We start from the raw sequence: 23,415 nt of genomic DNA on the forward strand, positions 1-23,415 counted from the left end.
GACTCCATGCCATGACATCCATATGGGTAGGCACCAGTCCCCATTAAGAGTCTTAAGACAAGGAGATAAGGTCATCGTCTTACCCAAGGTCACATGGCCAGTGGGGGCTAAAAGTTGGATTTGAACCCAAACCTGTCTAATCTCAACACTGTGCTTTTTACCTACCTTGCTGAATTAGAACTTAAGCCACCATCTCGTCCCCACCGTGGGGAGCAAGGCTTGGACACTGAGGATGTTCATGCCGAGTTACTTGTCCTCTGTCCTCTTTCCAAGAAAGCTAACAGCTCTCACCTCACCACATGGTCCCTGAGTCTTTACCTTCAGTGCAGAGTCGAGCACAGTCAAGGGAGAGAGGACAGGAGGTCAGGAAAGAAAGCTGTATGAGGCTGCCAGTGGCCTGCGACTGCCACCCTGCAGAGATGCCACAGCCTTCTCCCTGCTCTGCCCACAGAGCAGCAGGGTCAGCCAGAGCAGGAGATCAGGCTTGGCTCTGCCACTCACCAGCAGAGTGAGGCCAGGCGAGTTAGACGATCCCGCTGTACTGTGGCGTCCTCATTTATGGAAACACAAATAGTGAAGGAAACGCAAACTATCAGAAAAAGTCCTTGCGAGGACAAAAGGAAATAATATGTGTGACGCACTTGGTGGAGTACTGGCATTATAAGTTGGCCATTATCTCATCAGCAGCAGCGCCAGCAGAGCCATCCTCACCTTCTTTTTCATCATCATCCTCCTCTGTTATCGTATCACCAACATCACCCGTTATCATCATCACCACCACCAACACCATCCGTTAACATCACCATCGTCACCATCATCATCCGCACCACCTTCCATGATCGTCATGGACACTATCAGCATTCCAAGGGGAAAACGCAAGCGGAGCTCACTGAGGGCAGGGTGAGGTGTGGCAAAGCCCAGAAATGGAGTCTTGGATTTTATTCTTAAATTCCTGGAAGCCATTAAAAGAGAAATTTAAGTTAAAAGGAGAAAGTATCTGAGTCACACCAATGTCTGCTTCATACTCAGAAATAAGAAAGGCATGAGTCTTGGCCAATGTCTTCTCTATCTCCTGGGAGTGACCCAGGTAAAACCACAAGTGGACTCACACTCTCAGAGAGAGAGAGAACACCGACAGGCTGGTCAAGTTGACCGGGGAGGAAAGAGACACTCCAGGTACTTCTCTGAGCAGAGCACTTCTTCCTCCAAATCAAGACCTGACCGCCAACTGGCAGCTGGGCATCCCATGCACCTGCTGCCATCTGCCCAAACCTCCTGTCCTCCAGCTTCCCTGTCTGCCCCTGCCAGGGAGTCCATACTTAAAACCACTCACTCCCAACAGGCATGCACTTGAACACCGATGTCTGCCAAGAACATAGTTTCTCAATGGTCCCCTTGGCTCCTCTCACCTTGCTCAGAAGATAAGACATCCACCCTGGAGGTCAGATGGAGAACAAGAAGCATCATGGAGCCCCCTTGCCTCTCCCTCTGAATGGACTCTCCATCTCAGGCAGCTTCAGGAAGTCAGACAACCCTGGATGGATCTCAGAAGCTGACAGCCCTGCAGTCAGGTCTCTGCCAGAGACTTCTGAGTCGGGAGGCACTCTGAGTTGCAGAGCACTTTTTATACGGTTTTAAGTGTTATTATTTTAAAGAATGACTGGTATAAAGCAGTTCCTAAAGGAAATGCTTCAGGGGAGAGAAAAGCATTGTCGAAATTAGAATAAATTATTGGGAAGAAGGGAAACTAACTTGTACTGAATTCCTACCAGGAGCAGCATACTTTACACACGCTGCCTCTCTCAATTCTCACAAAAATCCTACAACAGAAGAACTCCACTTTGATCGTCTCCACTGCAGATGGAGAAAATGAGGTCCAAGAGGATAATAATATCCTTCAGGGCACAGTGTTAAGTGGCAGAGAAGGAAACCAAGCAAAGATTCTATCTCGGTCCCCAACCCACGTCCGTTCTTATATTCCCAACACAGGCTGTGCATTCACTTCTCAAGTTCTTGTCAGTGTTTAAGGAAACTCGTCAAAGTTGTTCAAGGGTAATGGAGCCTCATGGTTAAAAACCTGGGCTTCAGAGTCAGGCAGCCAGGGCAAGTTACCGAGCCTCTGGAAGCCTCTAGTTCCTCATTTAGGAAATGGAGACAACCTCCAAAATGGCCCCAATGATCCCCACCTCTGGGTATCCACATCCTCATATAATCCCCTCCACTTGAGTGTGGGCTGAACTCACTCATTTGCTTGCTTTAATTCTAATGAAATTATTTTAATTTCATTCCTAATGAAAGGAATAAAGCAGAGGCAATGAGATGTCATGTCCAAGATTATGTTACAAAAATCTGCCCTTCTGTCTTGAGTACCCTCTCTCACTAGCGGAAGCTAGTACCCTATGAGCTTCCCTTTGGAGGTGGGGGGCCCATGTGTCAAGCAACTAATGTCTCCAGCTAACAGTCAGTGAAGACCTGAGGCTCTACCAGCCTCCTGTGTGAGTTTAGAAATGACTCCTGCCCAGCAAAGCTTCAGTATGGCTGCACTCCTGGTTGACAACTTGATCAAAGTCTGCAAGAGATCTTCGAACAGAGGCCTCTGCGAAGTCACTGCACAACTTGTGACCCACAGAATCCATGAGATGATAAATGTTTGTTGTTTTAAGCTGCAAAGTTTTGGGGTAATTTGTTACACGGTGCTAGATAACTAATACATTCATCCATATTTGTATTCACTCGACATGCCTGTGCTTTATCAGCAGATCCAAAGGCGAATTGCAGCTCTGATCCTGTCTGTAGCATTATAAAGACAAATTGGCACATCCAGAAGTAGTGAGGTACACTGTATTTCACACTTCAACACATGGAGTCTGACAGCCAAGACAGTCATACAGACAGGAAGCCGTGGGTCTACAGGATGAGATCTGAAGGGTGTGGAAACCAAAGACAATTGGATCTGAAAGAGCCTTAGAAATTAAAGCAACTCCAGTGCGTTATCAGAGAAGGCAATGGCAACCCACTCCAGTACTCTTGCCTGGAAAATCCCATGGATGGAGGAGCCTGGTAGGCTGCAGTCCATGGGGTCTCGAAGAGTCGGACACAACTGAGCAACTTCACTTTCACTTTTCACTTTCATGCATTGGAGAAGGAAATGGCAACCCACTCCAGTGCTCTTGCCTGGAGAATCCCAGGGACGAGGGAGCCTGGTGGGCTGCCGTCTATGGAGTTGCACAGAGTTGGACACAACTGAAGCGACTTAGCAGCAGCAGCCAGTGCGTTATAAGTGTGGGTGGAGGGCGGGGTTAGGGGACATGCCTTATAGGATTAGTTGAGCAAGGCTTCCCCTAGGGGCCTCTGGAGCCAGGCTTGGGAGGAGTGATGAACAGTGCTCACAGATCAAAGAGACCATCGAGTGCATCCTGATGAACTGACGATGCCTGCCAGGAGCATGGTGGCATGAACGTCAGGCTTGCCAACCCTGCTATTGGTGCTTCCAGAATGACTCCAGAGAAAATGCGACTATACCCCACCCTAGGAGCCCCCAAGTCATGAAAGATGATGAGAATATCTGCATCAATCCCCTCTAGCCCAACATCATGCTTTGTAAAATATTTTACATACTCCCCTACACAGGGCCACAGACATTAAAGCTCTTGCTGGGGGAAGAGCTTTGTGACACCGATGTGTGACCCACTTCTTTGGCTGTGACAGATGATGGGCTGTAACTGCCCAGTGGTCACTTCTCAGAGAAAATTCAAAAGCAAGGGGTTGGAAAAGGGACTTCTAACCCACAAGCTGCTCAGAGTCTCAGAGGAACAATGGTTCTCATCTTTCATTTGCCATCAGGACCCTGAGACGATTCCCTGTCCCGGAGCCCACTCAGCCCAAAGACGGCTCCTTCTCGCTTCCAGGAACAGTTGTTTGCTGTTTGCCAGAGGTGGCTCAGCAGGTAAAGAATCTGTCTGCAATGAAGAAGACACAGGAGACACAGCTTCTTTGATCCCTGGGTCTGGAAGATCCCCTAGAGAAGGAAAGGGCGACCCACTCCAGTATTCCTGCCTTCCACAGACGGAGGGGCCTGGTGGGCTATAGCCATGGGGTTGCAAAGAACTGAATATGACTAAACAACTCAGCAGCAGCAGAGGTCTCTGGAAGGCGACTTCAGGCCAGGCTGGCCTGCTCCGTGCACAGCTGTGGCAGGCCCGGATGGCCTGCTCCGTGCACAGCTGTGGCAGGCCCGGATGGCCTGCTCTGTGCACAGCTGTGGCAGGCCCGGATGGCCTGCTCCGTGCACCGCTGTGGAGGCCCGGATGGCCTGCTCTGTGCACCGCTGTGGAGGCCCGGATGGCCTGCTCTGTGCACCGCTGTGGAGGCCCGGATGGCCTGCTCTGTGCACAGCTGTGGAGGCCCGGATGGATGGCCTGCAGGCTTAGAAGCGGGAATAGCACCAGCGCCCCGCATACTCTGCCCTCTGCCCTTGGCCGGCGTCCGGAATCGATCAAGACATTGTTTTTTAATGAACCCGGGCATGGTGTCAGAGTCCACGTACACACAGCACTTCCAGCCCTGCCTACAGTCGGCCGGTATTAACCTGAAAATCAGATTTGAATCCAGGTCTGCTTTGTCTTCCTTCTTGGCTCACCCGCTGAGTTTTGCAACGAGCCGCCCTGGCTCTCTTTCCTCCACAGGCTTCACCTGTGAAAAGTTGCACCTCACCACCCAAGCCTGGTTGGGCTCCAAGAGGCAGGAGAATCGGCCAAACACACATCTGTCCCTCTTCTCCTCGGCCCAGGAAGTAAACTCTTTGTTTCTAAGTGTGGCGTGAAGCGTATAAGACTCCTTCAACCTGCAGGAGCACTAGGCACGGGAGAGCCATCCGGGTTCACAGCCTGAGAAGTAATAAGGTCCAAGTTGCCCAGCCTAGGACACTTTAAGGTCCACCTGGGCCACGAGTCTTACAGGGGCTATAGGTCTCCAAAAGAGATCAAAAAAGACATCGTGATGGTGAAAAGTGCTGTCCCGTGGGCTTGTCATGTGACTCACCGTAGTGAAAGCTGTAAGTGTAGGCTCCTACCTGGGACAGGCACCCTGTGGTCACGACCCAAGAGGACAGCTGTTATGGGTTGAACTGTGCCCCCTCCAAAATTCACATGTCAAAGACCTGACCTCCTGAACCTAAGACCGTGACTGCACTCGGAGAGACAGTCTTCAGAGAGGTAATCAAGGTAAAAATGAGGTCACATGGGGAGCCTAACCAACATGACTGGTGTCCCAATAAGATGCTGCTGCTGCTGCTGCTGTGTCGCTTCAGTCGTGTCCAACTCTGTGCAACCCCATAGATGTCAGCCCACCAGGTTCTCCCGTCCCTGGGATTCTCCAGGCAAGAACACTGGAGTGGGTTGCCATTTCCTTCTCCAATGCATGATAGTGAAAATTTAAAGTGATGTTGCTCAGTCGTATCCAACTCTTAGCAACCCCATGGACTGCAGCCTACCAGACTCCTCCATCCATGGGATTTTCCAGGCAAGAGTACTGGAGTGGGGTGCCATTGCCTTCTCTGCAGAAGAGCCTGGAGGGCTACAGTTCAGGGTCGCAAAGAGTTGGACACAACTGTAGCGACTTAGCACACACGCACACATACTTGTGTGGGGAACCAGGCTCTGATACTCAATGATAAGGTTATGTGTGCAGCTACAACCATCATGTATTTTGCAATATCTATAGGAATTTAAAATGTTCTGATTGGGACTTCCCTGGTGAACCAGTGGCTAAGACTCCACACTCCCAATGCGACGGACCCAGGTTCCATCCCTGGTTGGGAAACAAGATCCCACATACCACAACTAAAAGTCCTCATGCCACAAATTAAAAAAAAAAAAAAAAAGTACTGAATGCCACAACTAAGACCTGACACAGCCAAGTAAAGAATTTTTTTTTAATAAATAAAATGCTCTGACCTTTAACTGAGCCATTCCACCATCGGGGATATAGTCTGTACATGGATTTCTCTACAAATTTCAACTAGATGTATACACAGTGATGTTCACTGGAATATTGTTTCTGAGGACAAATCCGTGGAAACAGCCTACCTGTCGAGATCAAACAAATCATGACACAGACACAAGATGCCATCTCACAGAGCCATAGAGAAGAAAGGGATAGAGCTGACTGTGCTGATAGAGAAAGGGCTCCCAAATACAAGAAAAGAAAATCACGTCTGAAAGAGTGTGTTCTGTGTGAGTACTCTGGTATGCGTGTTAAAGGCTGCTGTACACATTCACAGACACACTCACACTCACACACACTTTACGACCCCATGGACTACAGACCGCCAAGCTCCTCTGTCCATGGAATTCTCCAGGGAAGAATACTGGAGTGGAAAGCTATTCCCGTCTCCAGGGGCTCTTCCCAACCCAGGCAGGGATTGGACCCAGGGATCAAACCCGAGTCTCCTGAATTGCAGGTTGAGCCACCCAGAGTAGTAGACACACACACACATACACACACATGGCTTTCTGGAAGGAATTTTGGAGATGCTGGAAAGCAGGAGCTGTTGGGAAGTAGGACAGGCTGGAACAGGGTGGCCAGGGGGTGAGGCAGTTCGTTCCTTTCTGTCTCCCATGAATTGCCTAACCAAGTACATTTATAAAGTCAGCAGGAGTTACCTAGGTGATGGGATCACAGGACATTTTTTTGTATTCTCCTCTGCACCTGTGTTTTGGGGAGACAACGCTGCGGGTGTGGTTTTTTTAACCCATACATGATGCACAGAGGAGTGAGGAATTTCCAGACATGTAACAGGTAGGTATGTGCTTTTTATCTCAACCTTCATGGAACCTCAGAGGGAGATTAGGAGGAAATACCCCATGGGCCTCAGCCTGTGGACAAATGCTTCAATACACATCATTAGCAATTCTGTAGAGCACAGCAGGGATTTCTTTTGTGTTTCTCCCTTGAAAGGAAACCAGATCACAAATTGCTCCATGAATCCGAGACAGCTCCTGTCTCTGGGGAGGGCCCAGCCACCTGAGCATCTGAGCAGCCCCGGAATTCCACAGACCCAGGCAGGGGAACCACCTCTGTACTGGAGAGCGCAGGGCTTGTGGACAGGGGTGAAGCTCCTGGGGGCTGAGCTGGAGGATGGGGAGAGGGAAACAGAAGAAGGGAAGGGCCCAGGGTGCTGACGGCCAGTCTCTGCCTCTGCACCTGGGTGAAAAGCCTGGTGGGGAAGAAGAGTCAACTGTAGGCTCATAGATGTTTCAGCAAAGCCAACTTTCTCTGTCCACCATGAATACAGGTAGCAGGGGTGGAGTGGTTCTAAGAAAATACTGCCCCACCTGCAGCTCAGCCTCTGGGCGTGGCTTTGGGGGAAGGTGGGTCTTTGGAATCAGAGTCCAGAGCTCAATCTAGCTGTGCAGCCTTAGACAAGTCACTTAACTTCTCTGTGCTTACATTTCTTCTTCTCGGCAAAGAAGCAACAAAGAAGCCAACAAGCCAGTCTACTGACAGCACCAAGATATGACAAGTGCCATAAAGGAAATCAAACAGATGCTGTGACCTCAAGGAGGTCTTTCTAAAAGGATGGCATTTAAACTGTAAGTCCATTTATATGACGTGAAATAAGCCATGTCTTGCCTATTGTATGAGCCAGGGCTTCGGGAGGGAACAAATGGTACACTCGAGTTAGGATCAGTTGACAGGAAGTTAATAAAGGGGCTGTTTATAAAGGTCGAGGTGGCAGGTAGGGCAGCCACAAGAGATGCAGTGCCCTGGGGCTGATAACAGTGGGATTTCAGGCTTTGCCCCCCTGGCCCCCCTCCCACACCATCTCTGAGCCTGAACACAGAAGGAGAGAGTTGCCTGTTGTTTCTTTAGGAATGCAGCAGTCCATGGCAGGGAGCAGGGTCTGTAAATGCCCTGCCCTCTCCTCCCTCCTCCCATAACCTGCTGTGGTTCCCTATTGCCCAAACCCAATCAGAAAACAGTGGGCAAGAGAGCCTGGTGTTGTGGTCTATGCAGGGAAGGATCCCAGGACATGGAGAGGGTAGAGAAGAGCAGTGGGTGGATCTGGCAAGAGAAGCAGATGCTCTCCATCCATCCATCCATCCTTGTGGCACATCTGAGTTGGGCTGGCACCTCCGAGTTCACTGGCACTCCTAATCCTGCACGCATAAGGCCAATGAGAATTACCTTGTGTATGTCTTATGCATGTCTGTTTAACTTTAAATGCTCAGTGATTTGCTACAGACACACTTCTTCATGCAAGGGGCTCTTGCTGTCTAGAGCTTTAGACGTTCCAGGTAATCGATGATGCTGCAGCTCTGACTCCAAATTAAATAACTGCACATTTATTACCCATTACTGGAAGGCACGCTGGGAACGCTACAGCCAGCGGCCCGCAGCCCCGCAAATGCTCACAGCCTTCCCTCTCTCTGTTGGTTCACTCGGATGAGACAGTGTAGAGACCATCTCACTTTTCAGAAATCAAACTCCCTCTTGCCAGTCTAACCTAAATGGGGATGAAGAACACCAAGGCTCTGAAATGACTCCACGGAGCCGAGCCTCCAGGGAGGAGGTAACATCTGGCTGTGGAATCGGGCATGTCTGGCAGGCTCCAAGGCAGGCAGGAATGCAGAATTTCGGTTCTATGGGCTGTGGATTCCTTCCTTCCTTTCTACTGAGCCGCTGAAGCAGAAAGAAGGGGTCGCCTACAAGTGGGGAAGCCAGACTGGCTTCCCCAGGATGTGCAGTGAGAAGAACGGGATCTACATTTGGGTTGGGTAAGCTGATGGCCCTTCCATCACATCCCTTCTGCCTGAGTGGACAGACGGAAAACTTCATCCTAATGGGTGGGGAAGAACAATAGAGCCAGAAATTCCCTTCAGGGACAAGACTCATTGTTTTGCAACTTTGCCTCCCTAGTAAGCCCTTTCTGCAATCAGAAAGCTGGTGAAGCATCCACCAGAGGAGCCAGAAGGAATCCATCCGGAGGAATAAGCCCATGGTCAGAGGGGAGAGTTAGGTACCAAGTGTACTCCAGCTCCTCCATGTGGGGCCTGCAATTAAGGAGAGCAAGAAGGCAGTGCCTGGGAACAAAAACAATCTAGAGAAAATCAGAACTAACTCCTTGAGCTGTCCCATCCCTACTCAGCATCCTGTAGATTAAGAGAAACAGTCAGTGCAATTACTTCAATCACTTATGCAAAGTAAGACCGACTCCCAAATTGGAAGTGAGAGTCTGGGCCACCTGGTTAGTGAGGGCGGGCTGTCCCCAGGGGGGGAGTTGTGCTTTTCCTTTTCGTTCTTTGGGTCTTTGCTTGGTCGTGAGATGATCATAATTAAAATCACTACTCCTTCACCAGCACCACCATCATCATCAAATACACCAAAGTTAAAGCACCCAGAGGAACTTTCCAGTTCCCCTGAAATGGGCTCCAGGGACCACAGAGAAGCAGGCATCAAGTACCCACATGCTAAGAGATACTTCTCAAAAAAGTTGTATGGTCACAGCATATTATAAGCATAGTAAAGGTGCTGATAAGCCCTGCAGTGAAGATATCAAATTAGCTTTGTTCCCCAAAGCTTTGACCACCACCGTTTTTAGAAAATTGCTTTGGGCACTTAACATCATGAACACCCTACAGAACAAATGTGGGGAATGTGGCTTGATGTTGGTAGTCTCCAACCTTGGTTGTACGTCAGAAGTTTTCAAAGATACTAATACCTGAGTCCCATCTCAGAGTAGATGAGCTACCAATGCAGATGGCGGCCAACATGTCAACCTGACCCTGCTGTTCTGCTTGAGACCATACCTAGCACTTCACCACCATCCCCCAAACAGAATCAACATCGCAAAACACTAAGAGGAAATGGACATGGTGCTGAACTGTTCACGAGGTGACGGAAGGGGAAATGTTGCACACAAGGGTGCAAAACTTCCCAACAATTCCCTTTTAAAAAAAAAATCTTTGATTTTTCCCCAAAGTTTTTTTCCAAATGGCAGCTGCTTTGTTCTCTTTTCCCTTCTCCCATTGTTCTCCCCGCTGGATGGTCTCTAAAAGCCTCTATTATTCTGCCAATTCCCTTTGAATCTAAGCTTATACGATTCACTCAAGAATAATAGTAGCACTCTGTTCTTACTCAAATCGTCCCCCAGGGGTCTTGCCCCCCAGTCCAAAATAGCTTATCAAAGTGTATTTTCCAAATCCACATCCACTAAAACATCCTTTACAAAGAGTTCAACATGAACTCTTACGGCTAGGTGGAGCCGAAGACATTTTTGTAAGACTAACTGGGAGGACTGGACTGAGAAAGATGGACCAGGAAGGTTGCATGAAAGAGGTGAGATTCCAGTCACCTTGAGGCAAGGATTCATGCAGAGGAAAACAGGAAGGACCCGGAGGGTAAGGACAGGGACTGCACAAACCTCATCATCTGAGAAAGGAGCTGGGGAGCAGGGAGGAGGAAGAGAGGAGGGAGGTAGCGAAAGGTTTGTGTCGTGATAGATTGAAGAGCTTCAATGGAACAAATGATAATACCAAGCAAGTACCTTGCCCTCACCGTGTGCCAGACACCGTTCTAAACACTCCATTTGTCTTGCTTTGCTTAAACCCCACAACAACCCAGTGGAGTGGGCACTGTTTTCCCAGTGAGTCAGCAGCTGGGCTGAGATTTGAGTGAAGGCGCTTGTCTTCAGGGGCCATTTGCTTAACCACTGCATTAAAGAGTAATGAGCTAGAGCACCGATAAAAACCAAGCCAATTAAGCAGCCAGAGTGACAGGGTTCTGGAGTAACCCAGACTCTTGCTGTCACAGACAGGCACTCGGACCAAGAGCCTCAGCATCACCTGGGAGCTTATAAGAAATGCAGCATCTCAGGCCTCCCTCCAGATGTACTGAGTCGGATTCTGCGTCTTAACCAGAGCCCCCAGGGGTTTCCCCGACACGTGCAGTGTGGGTGATGCTGGTCTGGAAGTAGGGGGTCAGTGTCTAATTGGAGAAGAGGCACTGCAGACAGAAACAGAGCAGGTAAGAGCCCCCACAAGCTGCTGGGTATAAATACACTTCCACAGCCACACACAGCTGGCAGCTGGCATCTCTGACAGTGAGCAAGACAAGCGTGGCTAAGAGCTAGAACCAGACCCAGGTACTAATGGCTGCACAGCCCTCTCAGATGTGTGACCTCGGGCAAGTTATGAAATGCTGAAGACTCACTTTCACTGTTTAAATTGGAGGCGAAGGACAGTTCCTAGTGGGCTTGCCTAGAAGATTAGGTGAGAAACTCTATACCTGGTGCTCAGCACAGTGCCTCAGACATATTAACCCCTCTGCAAGCATTATCTGTTACTATGACCATATCAACGTGATAACTTATGGGCATTACGCTAGTTCTGAAGTCTCAATTATAGTGGCAATGCCTGGGAACACGAAAGAGGGTGCAGAGAAATGCAAAGTGCAGGTGAGCTCCTGGTCCTCATTGTGCCTGGATGGAGTTCAAAGATGCCATTTCACTCTTGACTTTGACTGTTAGAGAAACAAGGGTTACAGCCTCCTTTTCAAAGACGCGAAAGGCGACCAACATGTAGAATTAATAACAAGATGCCTACCTTCCAAATCAGCAGGTAAGATAAAAATAAATCGAACAGAATCTGCAGTGCCAAGAGACAGAAAATAAGTGAAATGGCAATAAAAGTTCTTTTTAAGGAATAACTTTTTAAATGACAGGTGGTCAAACTTACATAATGGCAAATAGACTGGAGATGAACTCCTCAATTAAAAGGCTAAGATTCTCAGACAGGGAGCATAAACAAGATCTATCCACAGACTATTTCCAAGAGACATCTGCATTTCCAAGAGGAAATTTAAAAAGAGTTACAATGAAAAGATGTGCCCAGGCCTTTGGAAACCAAAGACAGATGGAAAGCAACACTGATTTTAGAAAAAAAAAACCCAAGGCAGAAAGCATTACCCAAGCTCAAGATAGTCGTTGTATATTAATAAAAACTTCAGTCTATAACCAGCACTAGTCAGTAAATCCCCCTTGTAAGTCAAAGAACATGGACTCAAAATATATAAAACATAAACCATGAACATTACCAAGAGAAACCAATGAAATATGGTAGTGTGGGAGACTTGAACCAACCCATCTCAGATCAACAAAAAAAGGATCCAAGGCCTTTATTATAAAATTTATAAGGTTTGTCAGATACAGACCACAACTTTATAAGTGTCCAAAAGAGTATCTCAGGAAAATTTAGCCAGACTTGCCCATTTATCAATTCGTTCACCCACCCACCCACCCAAACATCTACCCATTCACCCACCAACCCAAACTTCCACCCACCCATACATACATCCATCCACCCACCCACCCACCCAAATACTCACTTACCCACTCATTTACCCATCTATTCATTCACCTACCCACCCATTCATTCACCCATCCATCTGTCCACTGATCCATTCACACTCCCACCCGCCCACCCATCCAAGGTGCACTGAGAGTCTACTCCATACCAGGTACTACACAAAGTGCTGCAGCTCCAATGGAATAAAAGGTATGGTTCCTGCTATTAGGAATTTTACAGACCTTCTCCAAGCACAAAGAAAGGTGAGTAGACAAAGTTATTAAAAACAGAGGTGTGAAGACAAACAATGGGGTGTGACCGAGTGTAACAGGAATAATAAGGTGTCAGCAAAGGTCTCAGGTTTTCATTCAACAAGACATGTGAAGACAAGTGAGAAAGACATGGTTCTTGACCAAGCTTATATTTTAGTAAGACAGTTGAGTAAATAAACACGAGCAAAAGAAAAGAATACTATTCCGGATAATGCAGAGTGCCAGGAAGGAGGTAAAACAGAGCAATAGGAAAGAACTTGAGAGGGCCAGGAAAGACGCTGGCTCTTTGGCCAGTCCTCAGAGGCTCCTTAAAGGAGATGGCATTGGATGTGAGAGCCTCCAAGGTCAGAAAGGTGCCTGGGAGCCAGCCCCGGTCAGGGTGCCTGGATATTATTCTTCGAACCACGGGATGCCTCTGGATCTGCCTAGGTACTTTGAGCGGGTAATTCCATATGGTTCTTCGGGGCCCAGAAGACACCTCGGGTTCCCTGGGGAACCAGACACCTTTCGAAGCCAGAGCTACCTATGCTGGCAGGCTTGCAGCATCCACAGAGGCTCAGATGGTAAATCCTGCTCTAATTACACTGGTAATTATGAACCGACACTTGCTGAGCTGGAAAGAGCATTCCTCCTGTTAGGAGATGATCGCTGGGAAGCCAGCCCCAGCCGCTCAAACAGGGAGGATGCCGTGAATTTACAAACGGCTGATGAAAGGAGGTGAGATGGGGGCACCGGAACCACCCTGAGAAGTGAGTGAGGAGCCTGGACGCTGGGAAGGAGACTCACTGCCGGCTCTCAAGGCAGCATCAGAAGGCATGAACACCATGGTTGGTCAAACCCGCATTTAGTCCCTGTCCTGCCTCCAGAGAGCTGGGTGGCCTGGGATGGTAATTTCCCTCTCTGGGTGTGAGGCTCCCCACCTGCAAGTGCGTTCACTGATACCCTTTCTTGCGGGAGTCCACCTGGCACACAGAGGGTCTGAAAACGCCAGACCCTTCCCTCTGGGCTCTCCCGCACTCTTGGTCAGAAGCTCTGGAGGGAGGAGGAAGGAAAGGAGGATAAAAGGAAGGGAACTGCCAACCACAGGGGTTATTATGCTCCCTGGTGATGCTGCAAGGGAGTTAAAGAACCCGTGATAATAAGATTCTCGCCCTGCGTTCCCCGTGACGGAGAACAACAGAGACATGGGAACAGAGCATCCATCAGAACTCACAGAGAGGAGGCAGGCGAAGGCAGGTGATCAAAGGAATAAATCCACTGCAATCTGAAAAACAGCCTGCCTGCTTTCATCCATCTGGGAGGTGATGGAAGGACTCACACTCCAGCCAAGAACACGCTTTTTTCTACCCAGACCACCCCGAGTGCGGCCATGGGTGTGGCAGGTTTCCAGAACAGACCCCTCGGGGCTCATCAATCTTCTCCTTGGTCTGGCCATGTCTCCCAGCTCCTCGGCCCCCACTCTGAGCTAAGCTTTGAGAAATATGCCACTGCCAAGGAGATTTATCCATCTTAAAAGGTCAGAGAATTACTGCCATTGAAACTTGTGCACGGAGCAGGTGTAAATATGCCCCAGCTCCCCCTCATTCTTTATCACGCTCAGGAGAGGAAACCTGGTGGAAGTTACCCCCCAGGCAGAGCATTTAACTGCTTGGTGCCTGGGGTGCCCGGGACTCCCCAGGGCAGGACCTACCTGCCCTTGTCACCCCTTATCACCCTCTTCCCCTGTCACCTGAGAAGCCTCCCGTCTCCAGCTTCCTGGGCTGCCTGCAATGCTGGGGACCGAGAGCCTCCCTGTGCAGTTTTGTGCAGCATCCCGCTGGCGGGAGAAGGATGAACAGCTACACACACAGAATACGGACCACACCCCAGTTACTGCCGAAGCACTGAGAAGGCAGGGCACAAAGTCAGCTCAAAACAACCACCTTGACCGTAGATACCAGATCATCTGTCCTGCAATAGGCCTCCTTGTGGTTTTACCAGGAAAAGAGAAGAATGGAATGTCTTCCTCCCTGCCCCGCCCCCACATAGGAATTCTCATTTTCTCACAACCAACTTAGAAGTTCTCAGCATCTCAAGATGTTCCAAGGACTATGTGGGTCCGGGAAAGCCCAAACAGTAGTGGGGTTTTAAAAAAATCACCACGTGCATGTATGCGTGCTCAGTCGCTTCAGTCGTGTCCGACTCTTTGCAACCCCATGGACTGTAGCCCATTAGGCTCCACTGCCCATGGGATTCTCCAGGCAAGGATACTGGAGCGGATTTCCATGTCCTCCTCCAGGGGATCTTCCCAACCCAGGGAATGAATCCATGTCTCCCACAGCTCCTGCATTGAAAGCAGTTTCTTTACCACTGAGCCACTGGGAAAGCCCCCAGATCTCCACACCCATGTGGAAAATGCCTAAAGGAGTCTGGAGAAACATGCAGACACAGCTGGGAGAAGCCAGGCTGCAGAGATGCACGGACTTGCATTCAAATTCTATCTCTGTCGCTTACAAGCTGTGTGACTGTAGGCAAATTACTTCACCTCTCTGGGCTTCCAAACCCCACCTCCAGTAGGAAAAGGAGGATGAAGAGATTTAGTCTGTGCACGTGCTGTCTGGAGACTGAGACTATTTCAAGTAGTAGCACACAGCTCACAGCTGATACCCAGAGAATTGTTATTATTTTGTCAAGTTGACTCTGTCAGCCCTGAGACACAGAAAGAGACTGAGTACCCGGGTCAAGCAACCTATCAACCAATCAAGTGACTGCTTGATCAAGTGGCCCAGCAACTGCAGAGTCTCCAAAGTGTAGAGGTCAAGATGCCACATGGACCGAGGGAGACTGGCTATGAATGACACAACAGTCCCTCAAGGTGACAGGAGCCTGCGTGCCCTCCACTCTTATTCCACCCCAGTTTTCCCCGGGGCAGTGCCCAGAACAGGACATGTTACACAAGGCTGACACCCCCAAATGCAGGACGGATGGTGGTTGGAGACAAGGGCCCAAGAGCCAGCCTGCCAGGCTTCAAATCCTAGCAAACACCGGAGACCTTGCCGAGACTCTTTTTCCTCTTGTAATGGATGGGAAAGTTCTCCAAGAAGTTAAACAAAGTTGAATACAGTTCTTTGAAAAGTTAAACACAGAATTACCACATGACCATGCAAATCCACTCTTAGGTACATGCCCAAAAGAAATGAAAACAGGTGTCCAAACAAATACGTGTACACACATGTTCAGAGAAGCAATATTGACCACAGCCAAAAGGTAGAAAAAAACCCAGATATCCACCAAGAGACAAATGTATAAACAAATGTGGTCCGTCCGTGCAATGGAACATTATCCATCCATAAAGGGGGTGAAGGGCTGACATGGCCACCATGTGGACAAGTCTCATAAACAAGATGCTCAGTGGAAGAAATCAGTCAAAGAGGCCATACATGGTTGGTTCCGTTTATATGAAATGTCCAGAACAGGCCAATCCAGAGAGAGAGAAAGCAGATTGGTGGTTACTTAGGGCTTGGGAGGAGGGGGAAAGGGAAATGGGTGCGAATGGGGTCATCTTTTGGGATGATGAGGCGGAAGGTGAACAACAATATACCCAATGCCACAAAATTATCTGCTTTATAATGGATATTATTATGTTATATGGATCTCATATCAATGAATTGCTATGCTAAGTCACTTCAGTCATGTCCGACTCTGTGTGATCCCATAGATGGCAGCCCACCAGGCTCCACCATCCCTGGGATTCTCCAGGCAAGAACACTGGAGTGGGTTGCCATTTCCTTCTCCAATGCATGAAAGTGAAAAGTGAAAATGAAGTCGCTCAGTTGTGTCTGACTCTTAGCGAGCCCATGGACTGCAGCCTACCAGGCTCCTCTGTCCATGGATTTTCCAGGCAAGAGTACTGGAGTGGGGTGCCATTGCCTTCTCCAATCAATGAATTACTTCCCCCCCCAAAAAACCCACAGTTCCTCAAACTCTTCTGTCAGTAGCTGGCAGCAGACAGCAGGAGCCTGGGGAGCACTGCTTCAAATGATAGTGATGCTGGGAGGTGGGGAGGGGGCGGCGGAGCACAGAGCTCTCTCTAATCACCACTCAAACGACAGAGACCACTGGTTCAGTCTCTCCATGAAGCCTCTTCCACCACTTACCGCATCTCCAGTCCACTCGAGAGCCAGCCACACCCTCTCTCCAATCCCATCAAACGGGAAATTTACATGAGTAATAAAAAGTTGCCGCCTTGACACTGATCTCAGAGAAAAGAAAAAAAATCCTTTACATCTGTATTAATTTTCCTTCCCAGGTTTTAACTGAAGAGACGAAACAGCATCACGAGGGAAATAAAACCTGCCTTTGTCTGTCTGAGGGCCATGTGGCTTCATTAGAAATTACATTAGTTCCTCATTAAGCAACAATAATAATGTAGAGTTGGAATCAATAAAAAAAAAAGGCTTTGCCCCAAGGTATAGATCCGTTTTGTTCAATTATATTCTTATAAGGCCAAGCTCTGGTGGCTTGAACGCTAAAAAAAATGTGGCAGGGGTAATGCTGGAAGACAGAGGAAAGGGCAAGATTCCTGACAATTACTCTCATTGTTCCTAAAGAGAAGCCACCTAACCACCCACCTAGAGCGCATACATCAAGGGTGCAAGTAAGCGTCATCTCACCAGCCTTCCCTGATCAATCAGTAGTAACTGTTCTCTGGAAGGGTTGAATTGTGCTGTAGATGATTAGAGATGTCTGCCTTGAGCATGGGACTGGACATCTGCGCCTGGTAACAAGGTTAAAAAAAATGATAGGCTCTGAGCCTGGCAGTGCCCACCCGCCTCCTTAGCCACGCCCACTGCATGGCTGGGCTGGGTTTGCACAGTAATAGAAAACAAGAGACGTGTTTAGCTCTTTCCTTTCCACCAGACTTAACAGCAATCCTAAGTCAGGACAAAATGAGTACTTACCTGACCCTCGACCAGGCTGTACAGCAGGGACGGTAGATCCTGCATAGAAAAAGACAAAGACAAGAAACGTTGAGTTTTGCATTGAAAACAACTGCTTTTCCTTTGTTTTTCTTTTTAAAGATTTTTTTATATGGAACATCTTTAAAGTCTTTACTGAATTTGTTACCGTATTGCTTCTGTTTTATGGTTTGGTGTTTTGGCCCCGAGGCATGTAGGATTTTTAGCTCCCTGACCAGGGATTGAGCCCTCACCCCTCACACTGGAAGGCGAAGTCTTAACCACTGGACCACCAGGGAGGTCCCTCCCTTGTTTTTCTCTTAGACAAAATAACTACATTCCTTGGAAAGAAATATTTGATCAATTCATTCCCAAGATACTGATGTGGTGCCTAACACATGCCAGATGCCACTGCTGGCTCCATGTCTTTCACAATAAACAGGATGGCAGGCCCCTGCCACCAGGTGGGAGAGAGGAAGAAGGACATAGCAAATAAGGAAGGTAATAAATTACCAAAAGTGAAGATAATGTCAGGTAGTGAAAAGTCCAACAATGGTTAAAAAAACAACGGGATGGAGAATGACAGGCGCTATTTTATGCTGAGGGTGAGAGAGGGCTGAGAAGCAGGCGGCGAGAAGGAGCTGGACACATCTGGAGCAGGTATGTTCAGTGCAGGAACATCAGGTGTAAAGGCCCCGGGGCAGGCAGGAGTGGACAGGGGCAGGAAGGCTGGAGTCTCTGGGGATGGTCAGACATCAGAGAGGCAGGCAGGGGCCAGATCACGTCTGGCCTTGAAGGTCAACACATGGAATTTGGTCTTTTTTCTAAGCAGTTCAGTTGACTGTAAGCACACTTTCACAGAACAAAAAGCCACACTCTACTTGGGAGCCCCAAAGAGTCCCCATGCTTCTGACTGACTCACGCACATGCTCCACTTGTTCTCAGAATGCCAGGCCAGCTCCCAGCACAGGAGGGGTCCCAGCTGAGATGAAAGGGAAAAGTCGAGTTGCAAGGACACTTTGTGAAATGCAAACCCCAGGGCCAGCCTGCCCCCGAGCCCAGGACATCACTGTCCATGCCAAGTAAACCTTCCCTCCCTTCCTCTCTCCCTCTGCCCTTGGCTCGTGTTTCCATCTTATTTCCTATTGGTCCAGATGGTTTCCCAATGAAAAGGAGAGAAGACACTACGTCCTCCCCTTTTCCCCACGTTAAATCCAGATCAAGCCCCTTCATCACACGCCTGTGACTTCCACCAGCACCTCAGACTCACGGAAGAGAAACAAGAGAACCCCTTTCCTGGACTCTGCTGGACAAAAGAAAATGCCCTGGCACTGGCTAGTCCCAATCCCCAGGCTTCAGGCCCAACAAGCTGTGGGGAGCTTAACCAAGCCAGTACCTTAAAGACAAAGAGAGGGGACGTTCAGTCCAAGGTCTCGGGTACAGCAGAGCTCTTCTCACAGCCACTGAGAAGATAACATTCCACTGTGACCTCCCACCCACCCCTGCTGAACTCCAGGCTCCCCTCCTACTTCACTGGGTGGTCATGGGGATTAAATACCACACACCCAGTCCACAGATGGCACTCTTCAAAGATCCCAGTCTCAAGAGATGCTATCAGCCCGAACCAACGTTTTTTGCCATAAGCATCTTTGCCACGAGCGTTTTCACCACAAACGTTTTCACTGCAAAACTAATTGACCATGAAGCGATTTGCTGTAAAAGATAAAATAACAAAAAACTAAAGAGGGACATTAAAAAGGACATAACAAAACAAGAAAAAATGAGTAACAAAATTTAAGAATTTATTGTGAAATACAAAATATTTGCACACATGTATAAAATGCATGTAGATCTATGTGATGGAACATTATTCATCCATAAAAAGGACACGTGACGGCCTTTGCACTGACATGTATGGACCTAGAGCTTATCACACTGAGTGAAGTAAGTCAGGCAGAGAAAGACAAATATCAGACGGTATCCTTACATGTGGCGTCTAAAAACACTGGTACAACTGAACGTATTTACAAAACAGAAATAGCGTCACAGATATAGAAAACAAACTTACAGTTACCAAGGGGGCAAGGGGCAGGGAGAGGGGTAAACTGGGAGACTGGATTGAAATATGCACACAATACTATATACGCTATGTATAAAACAGATAACAGGAAGCACAGGGGACTCCATTCAGTGCTCTGTAATGACCTATGTGGGGAAAGAATCTGAAAAAAAAGGTGGATATATGTATCAGTTCAGTTCAGTTCAGTCGCTCAGTCGTGTCCGACTCTCTGCGACCCCATGAATCGCAGCACGCCAGGCCTCCCTGTCCATCACCAACTCCCGGAGTTCACTCAGACTCACGTCCATCGAGTCGGTGACGTCATCCAGCCATCTCATCCTCTGTCGTCCCCTTCTCCTCCTGCCCCCAATCCCTCCCAGCATCAGAGTCTTTTATAACTAAATCACTTTGCTATACAGCAGAAACTAACACAACATCGTAAATCAACTATACACTAAAAAATTAATTTAAAAAATAAAATTCATGCAGATTCACAGCAATACTGGACAAATAACCGAGAGTGATCAGGTTCAGACCCCAGGATTTGCTGCTGTTGTTGTTCATTTGCTAAGTTTGCTCAAACTCATGTCCATTGAGTCAGTGATGCCATCCAACTGTCTCATCCTCTGTTGTCCCCTTCTCCTCCTGCCCTCAATCTTTCCCAGCATCAGGGTCTTTTTCAGTGAGTCAGCTCTTTGCATCAGGTGGCCAAAGTATTGGAGCTTCAGCTTTGGCATCAGTACCCCAATGAATATTCAGGTTGGTCAAAATGAATATCCTACAGCAGTTGTTTTTCTGAGTGTTGGTCATCTCGGTTTGCCATGATGTGGTTTTAAAGACATCTGATGCATATTGGAGAGGGTATCCATTCCCTTCTCCAGGAGATCTTCCTGCCCCAGGGAGTGAACCCAGGTTTCTTGCATTGCAGGCAAATGCTTTACTACCTGAGCCACCAGGGGAGCCCAAAGGCCAGGATGCATGCTTGTAACTAAACCATGATTCACTGCTGTTTCTTCTTGGTAGACTGACATGTGTCCACTGGCGCACATTCCAAGTTCTACTGGAAACATGGGATCAACTCTGCTCCTTCAAATCACAAAAGGATTTGCAAACTAGTGTTACCATTTTCTAGTATAATATGTGACTTGGCTTTGCATTATTTCACACTTACAGTAAGTTTTATCTATCAAGTATTTTCTATCAAGTCGATGTACATATTTGTCACCATTCACGGTTTTAAGACAACCGTCTACTCATCACTGTTTAAACCATCATGAGGGCTGAGATTGACGAAAGACAAAAATGGGCGGCCTGCATCAATGGAGAAATGAAACCAACTGTTAACCAGTTATTTTATCCTTTATGGCAAAATTTCCCTACAGCCAACTAGTTATGGGCAAAAATGTTTGCAGCAAAGGTGTTTACAGCAATGAAGACTTAGGACAAAAATACCCAGAACTGCTACGACTATTTATTATCACCATTGGTCAAGTTCACACACCACAGATTAGCAATGAACATGGGGGAGGACCAGTCAGCACAGATCGTCCACATGAAAAGAAATCTTTGGGGACATGACAGAGCTACAGCTACAGTCTGGAAGCAGGTAACTCACAGAATAAATGTTGAGCTGTTTTTCCTACCCCTCCCAAAGTCTGTTAGACCAGGCAGGACTCTGGTGTTTTTCTCTCCCGTTTGCAAAGTACAAACAAGAGGGCTCGTCCTGCCTGCCTGTGTGGAAAGGCACAGACGGGGCAGGTCGCCTGCCTTCTCCCCCATCGGTGCCTGGTCCAGGGTGCAGGCTCAGGTGGGTCTCTGACCTCGGCTTACAAGGGAGGCGCTCGGCGAGAGGGCAGGGGTAAGGTGGAGCCCAGGGTCTATGTGTAATGGGGCGAACCAACACAGACCTCTCTCCTGGGGTCTCAGAACCAAGCCCCGTGCCTACTCTGTCCAACCTCCCTCCCTGTATCTTCAAGCCCTCCTTCTACACCTCCTCCTTCTCTGGGCCCTTCTCTTCCTTACCCCCTCACCTCCATTAGACACTGTAAAAGCTGGGTTCTCTTTCCTTTTTTCCGTCTTCCCACCAGAACCATGCACGATATTGGAGACACAACGAGAAGCACAAGTGGACACGGTCCCCGAGGGCACCCAGAGTCAGGGAGGAGGAGCAGACAGGAACTTGGGAATCACAAACACAAGAGAGGCCACAGCTCTGAAGAAGAGCTCATGGGGGCTCCCACCTTCTCACTTACTCCTCAGTGCCCACCACCCCCTCCCACCCAAACAGCTTCACCACACAGCCCAGGACCCTCATCCCCTCTCACCTTCCGTAAACCCTCTGTAGTGAGTCTTAAAGCTCCATCTGTCTCCTCTCTGACATCCTTTCCCAACGCCCTTCATCCTTCGGGCTCCACTTCCTACCCTATCCAGGGAACTCCAGCGTCCTCTAGGACTCACCTCTGCAAGCACACGACGCCCCCTCCCTTGGAAGCATTTATGGTCCCACCCAGACCTCAGCCCCCACCTTCTCCAGGACCCAATGTGTGTGTCTGGTCATGGCTGCCGTCCTGAGCTCCAGACCCAACAAACTGGCTGTCCTCTTACTCTGTCCACACAGGCATCCCACTGACATTTCAACATCACATGGGCCAAGCTATGCGTGCCTCGTTTCACCAGCTGCGCCTCCTCCATCTCCCGGGTGGGAGAAGCACATCCCAGTTCTGCCAGCCCACGGAGCCCAAAGCCGGGGTGCCTCCTCTCACTCAGCCCCATGTTCAGTTCCTCTTGATCCACAGCAGCTGTGTCTCTTGCACTGCGCCCTCCTCCCTGGTCTGGTTACCGCATAATAACTGCATAATAATAGATGCTTCTGGAAAAGTCTCTTTGTGCTACTGAAAACCGCTTGGCTGAAAGCAAAGGACCAGCAGGACCATTTGGTCAAAATGAATATTCTACTGCAGTTGTTTTTTTCTGAGTGTTGGTCATCTCATTGTGCCGTGATGTGGTTTTAAAGACTTATTATGCCTCTTTAGCCACTAGGAGCTGTTTAGTCCCCCATAATCGGAGTTTCATTTTATTTTGTTTGTTTAAGAAATCAAGACGTAGTATTGCCAGGCTCGGCTGTAACTAATGGCAGACACTGGGCAATGAAAAGAAAGAGTCTCCTATAAAAATCTCATTTATAGCATTCATCTAGATAGCCTCACATAATAGTCCCTTGAAAAGCAATGTATGTGCTGCCCCTGTGAAAATCCATTTTGCAGCGTGTGTGATCCTGGAAAGGTAGGGTGTCCGTCGAATCTATACAAATCAAAATCAATGTGATTTTCCTACCATTCTTTTCTGAATTATAAATTAAGAAAGCCCCCTACTATTCACCAAGCTCAACCCTGAAAAAAAAAAAAACAATACAAATTAGACATGTTATTCTTCTGGTCTTTTCCCTAAACTTGCTCAAATATATCTACCTATGCATACATATACAGATGCCCACAATGTACACTTTTTAATTTAAAAACATGGGTTGGTGCTATAGATGCTGAACTACATAGTTGTTTTTTATAAACTTAACAATAGAGTATGAAAATTTTTTCCAGACAACTCACGTAGGATGGAGTTTCTTGATTGCAGCACTGTTGAAAATTTGGACGGGAAAAGTCTTTGTGGTGCAGGGCTGGGCGGTCATGTGCATTGTAGCATAATGCTGTTAACCACTGTTAACAACAACGGTTATTAACAACACCCCTGGCCTCTACCCACTAGATGCCAGGACCACATCCTCTCCCCCAAAGGCGACAACCAAA

The 23,415-nt window shown here is 48.3% G+C and overlaps 1 protein-coding gene across 1 annotated transcript in view; it reads right to left on the reverse strand.

Annotated features, from left to right (window-relative positions):
* RBFOX1 (RNA binding fox-1 homolog 1) overlaps positions 1–23,415 on the reverse strand; it is a 2,446,597-nt gene that overhangs the window by 2,217,994 nt on the left and 205,188 nt on the right. The window contains exon 2 of the mRNA XM_086375888.1: positions 17,557–17,595. Coding sequence (XP_086232014.1) covers positions 17,557–17,595 — 39 coding nt within the window. The remainder of the gene's footprint in view (positions 1–17,556; positions 17,596–23,415) is intronic.

Source organism: Bos grunniens, chromosome 25 (genome assembly GCF_055505025.1).
Source record: "Bos grunniens cultivar Pamir isolate PY7600 chromosome 25, Bosgru_T2T1.0, whole genome shotgun sequence".
In the NCBI taxonomy this organism is placed as follows: domain Eukaryota; kingdom Metazoa; phylum Chordata; class Mammalia; order Artiodactyla; family Bovidae; genus Bos; species Bos grunniens.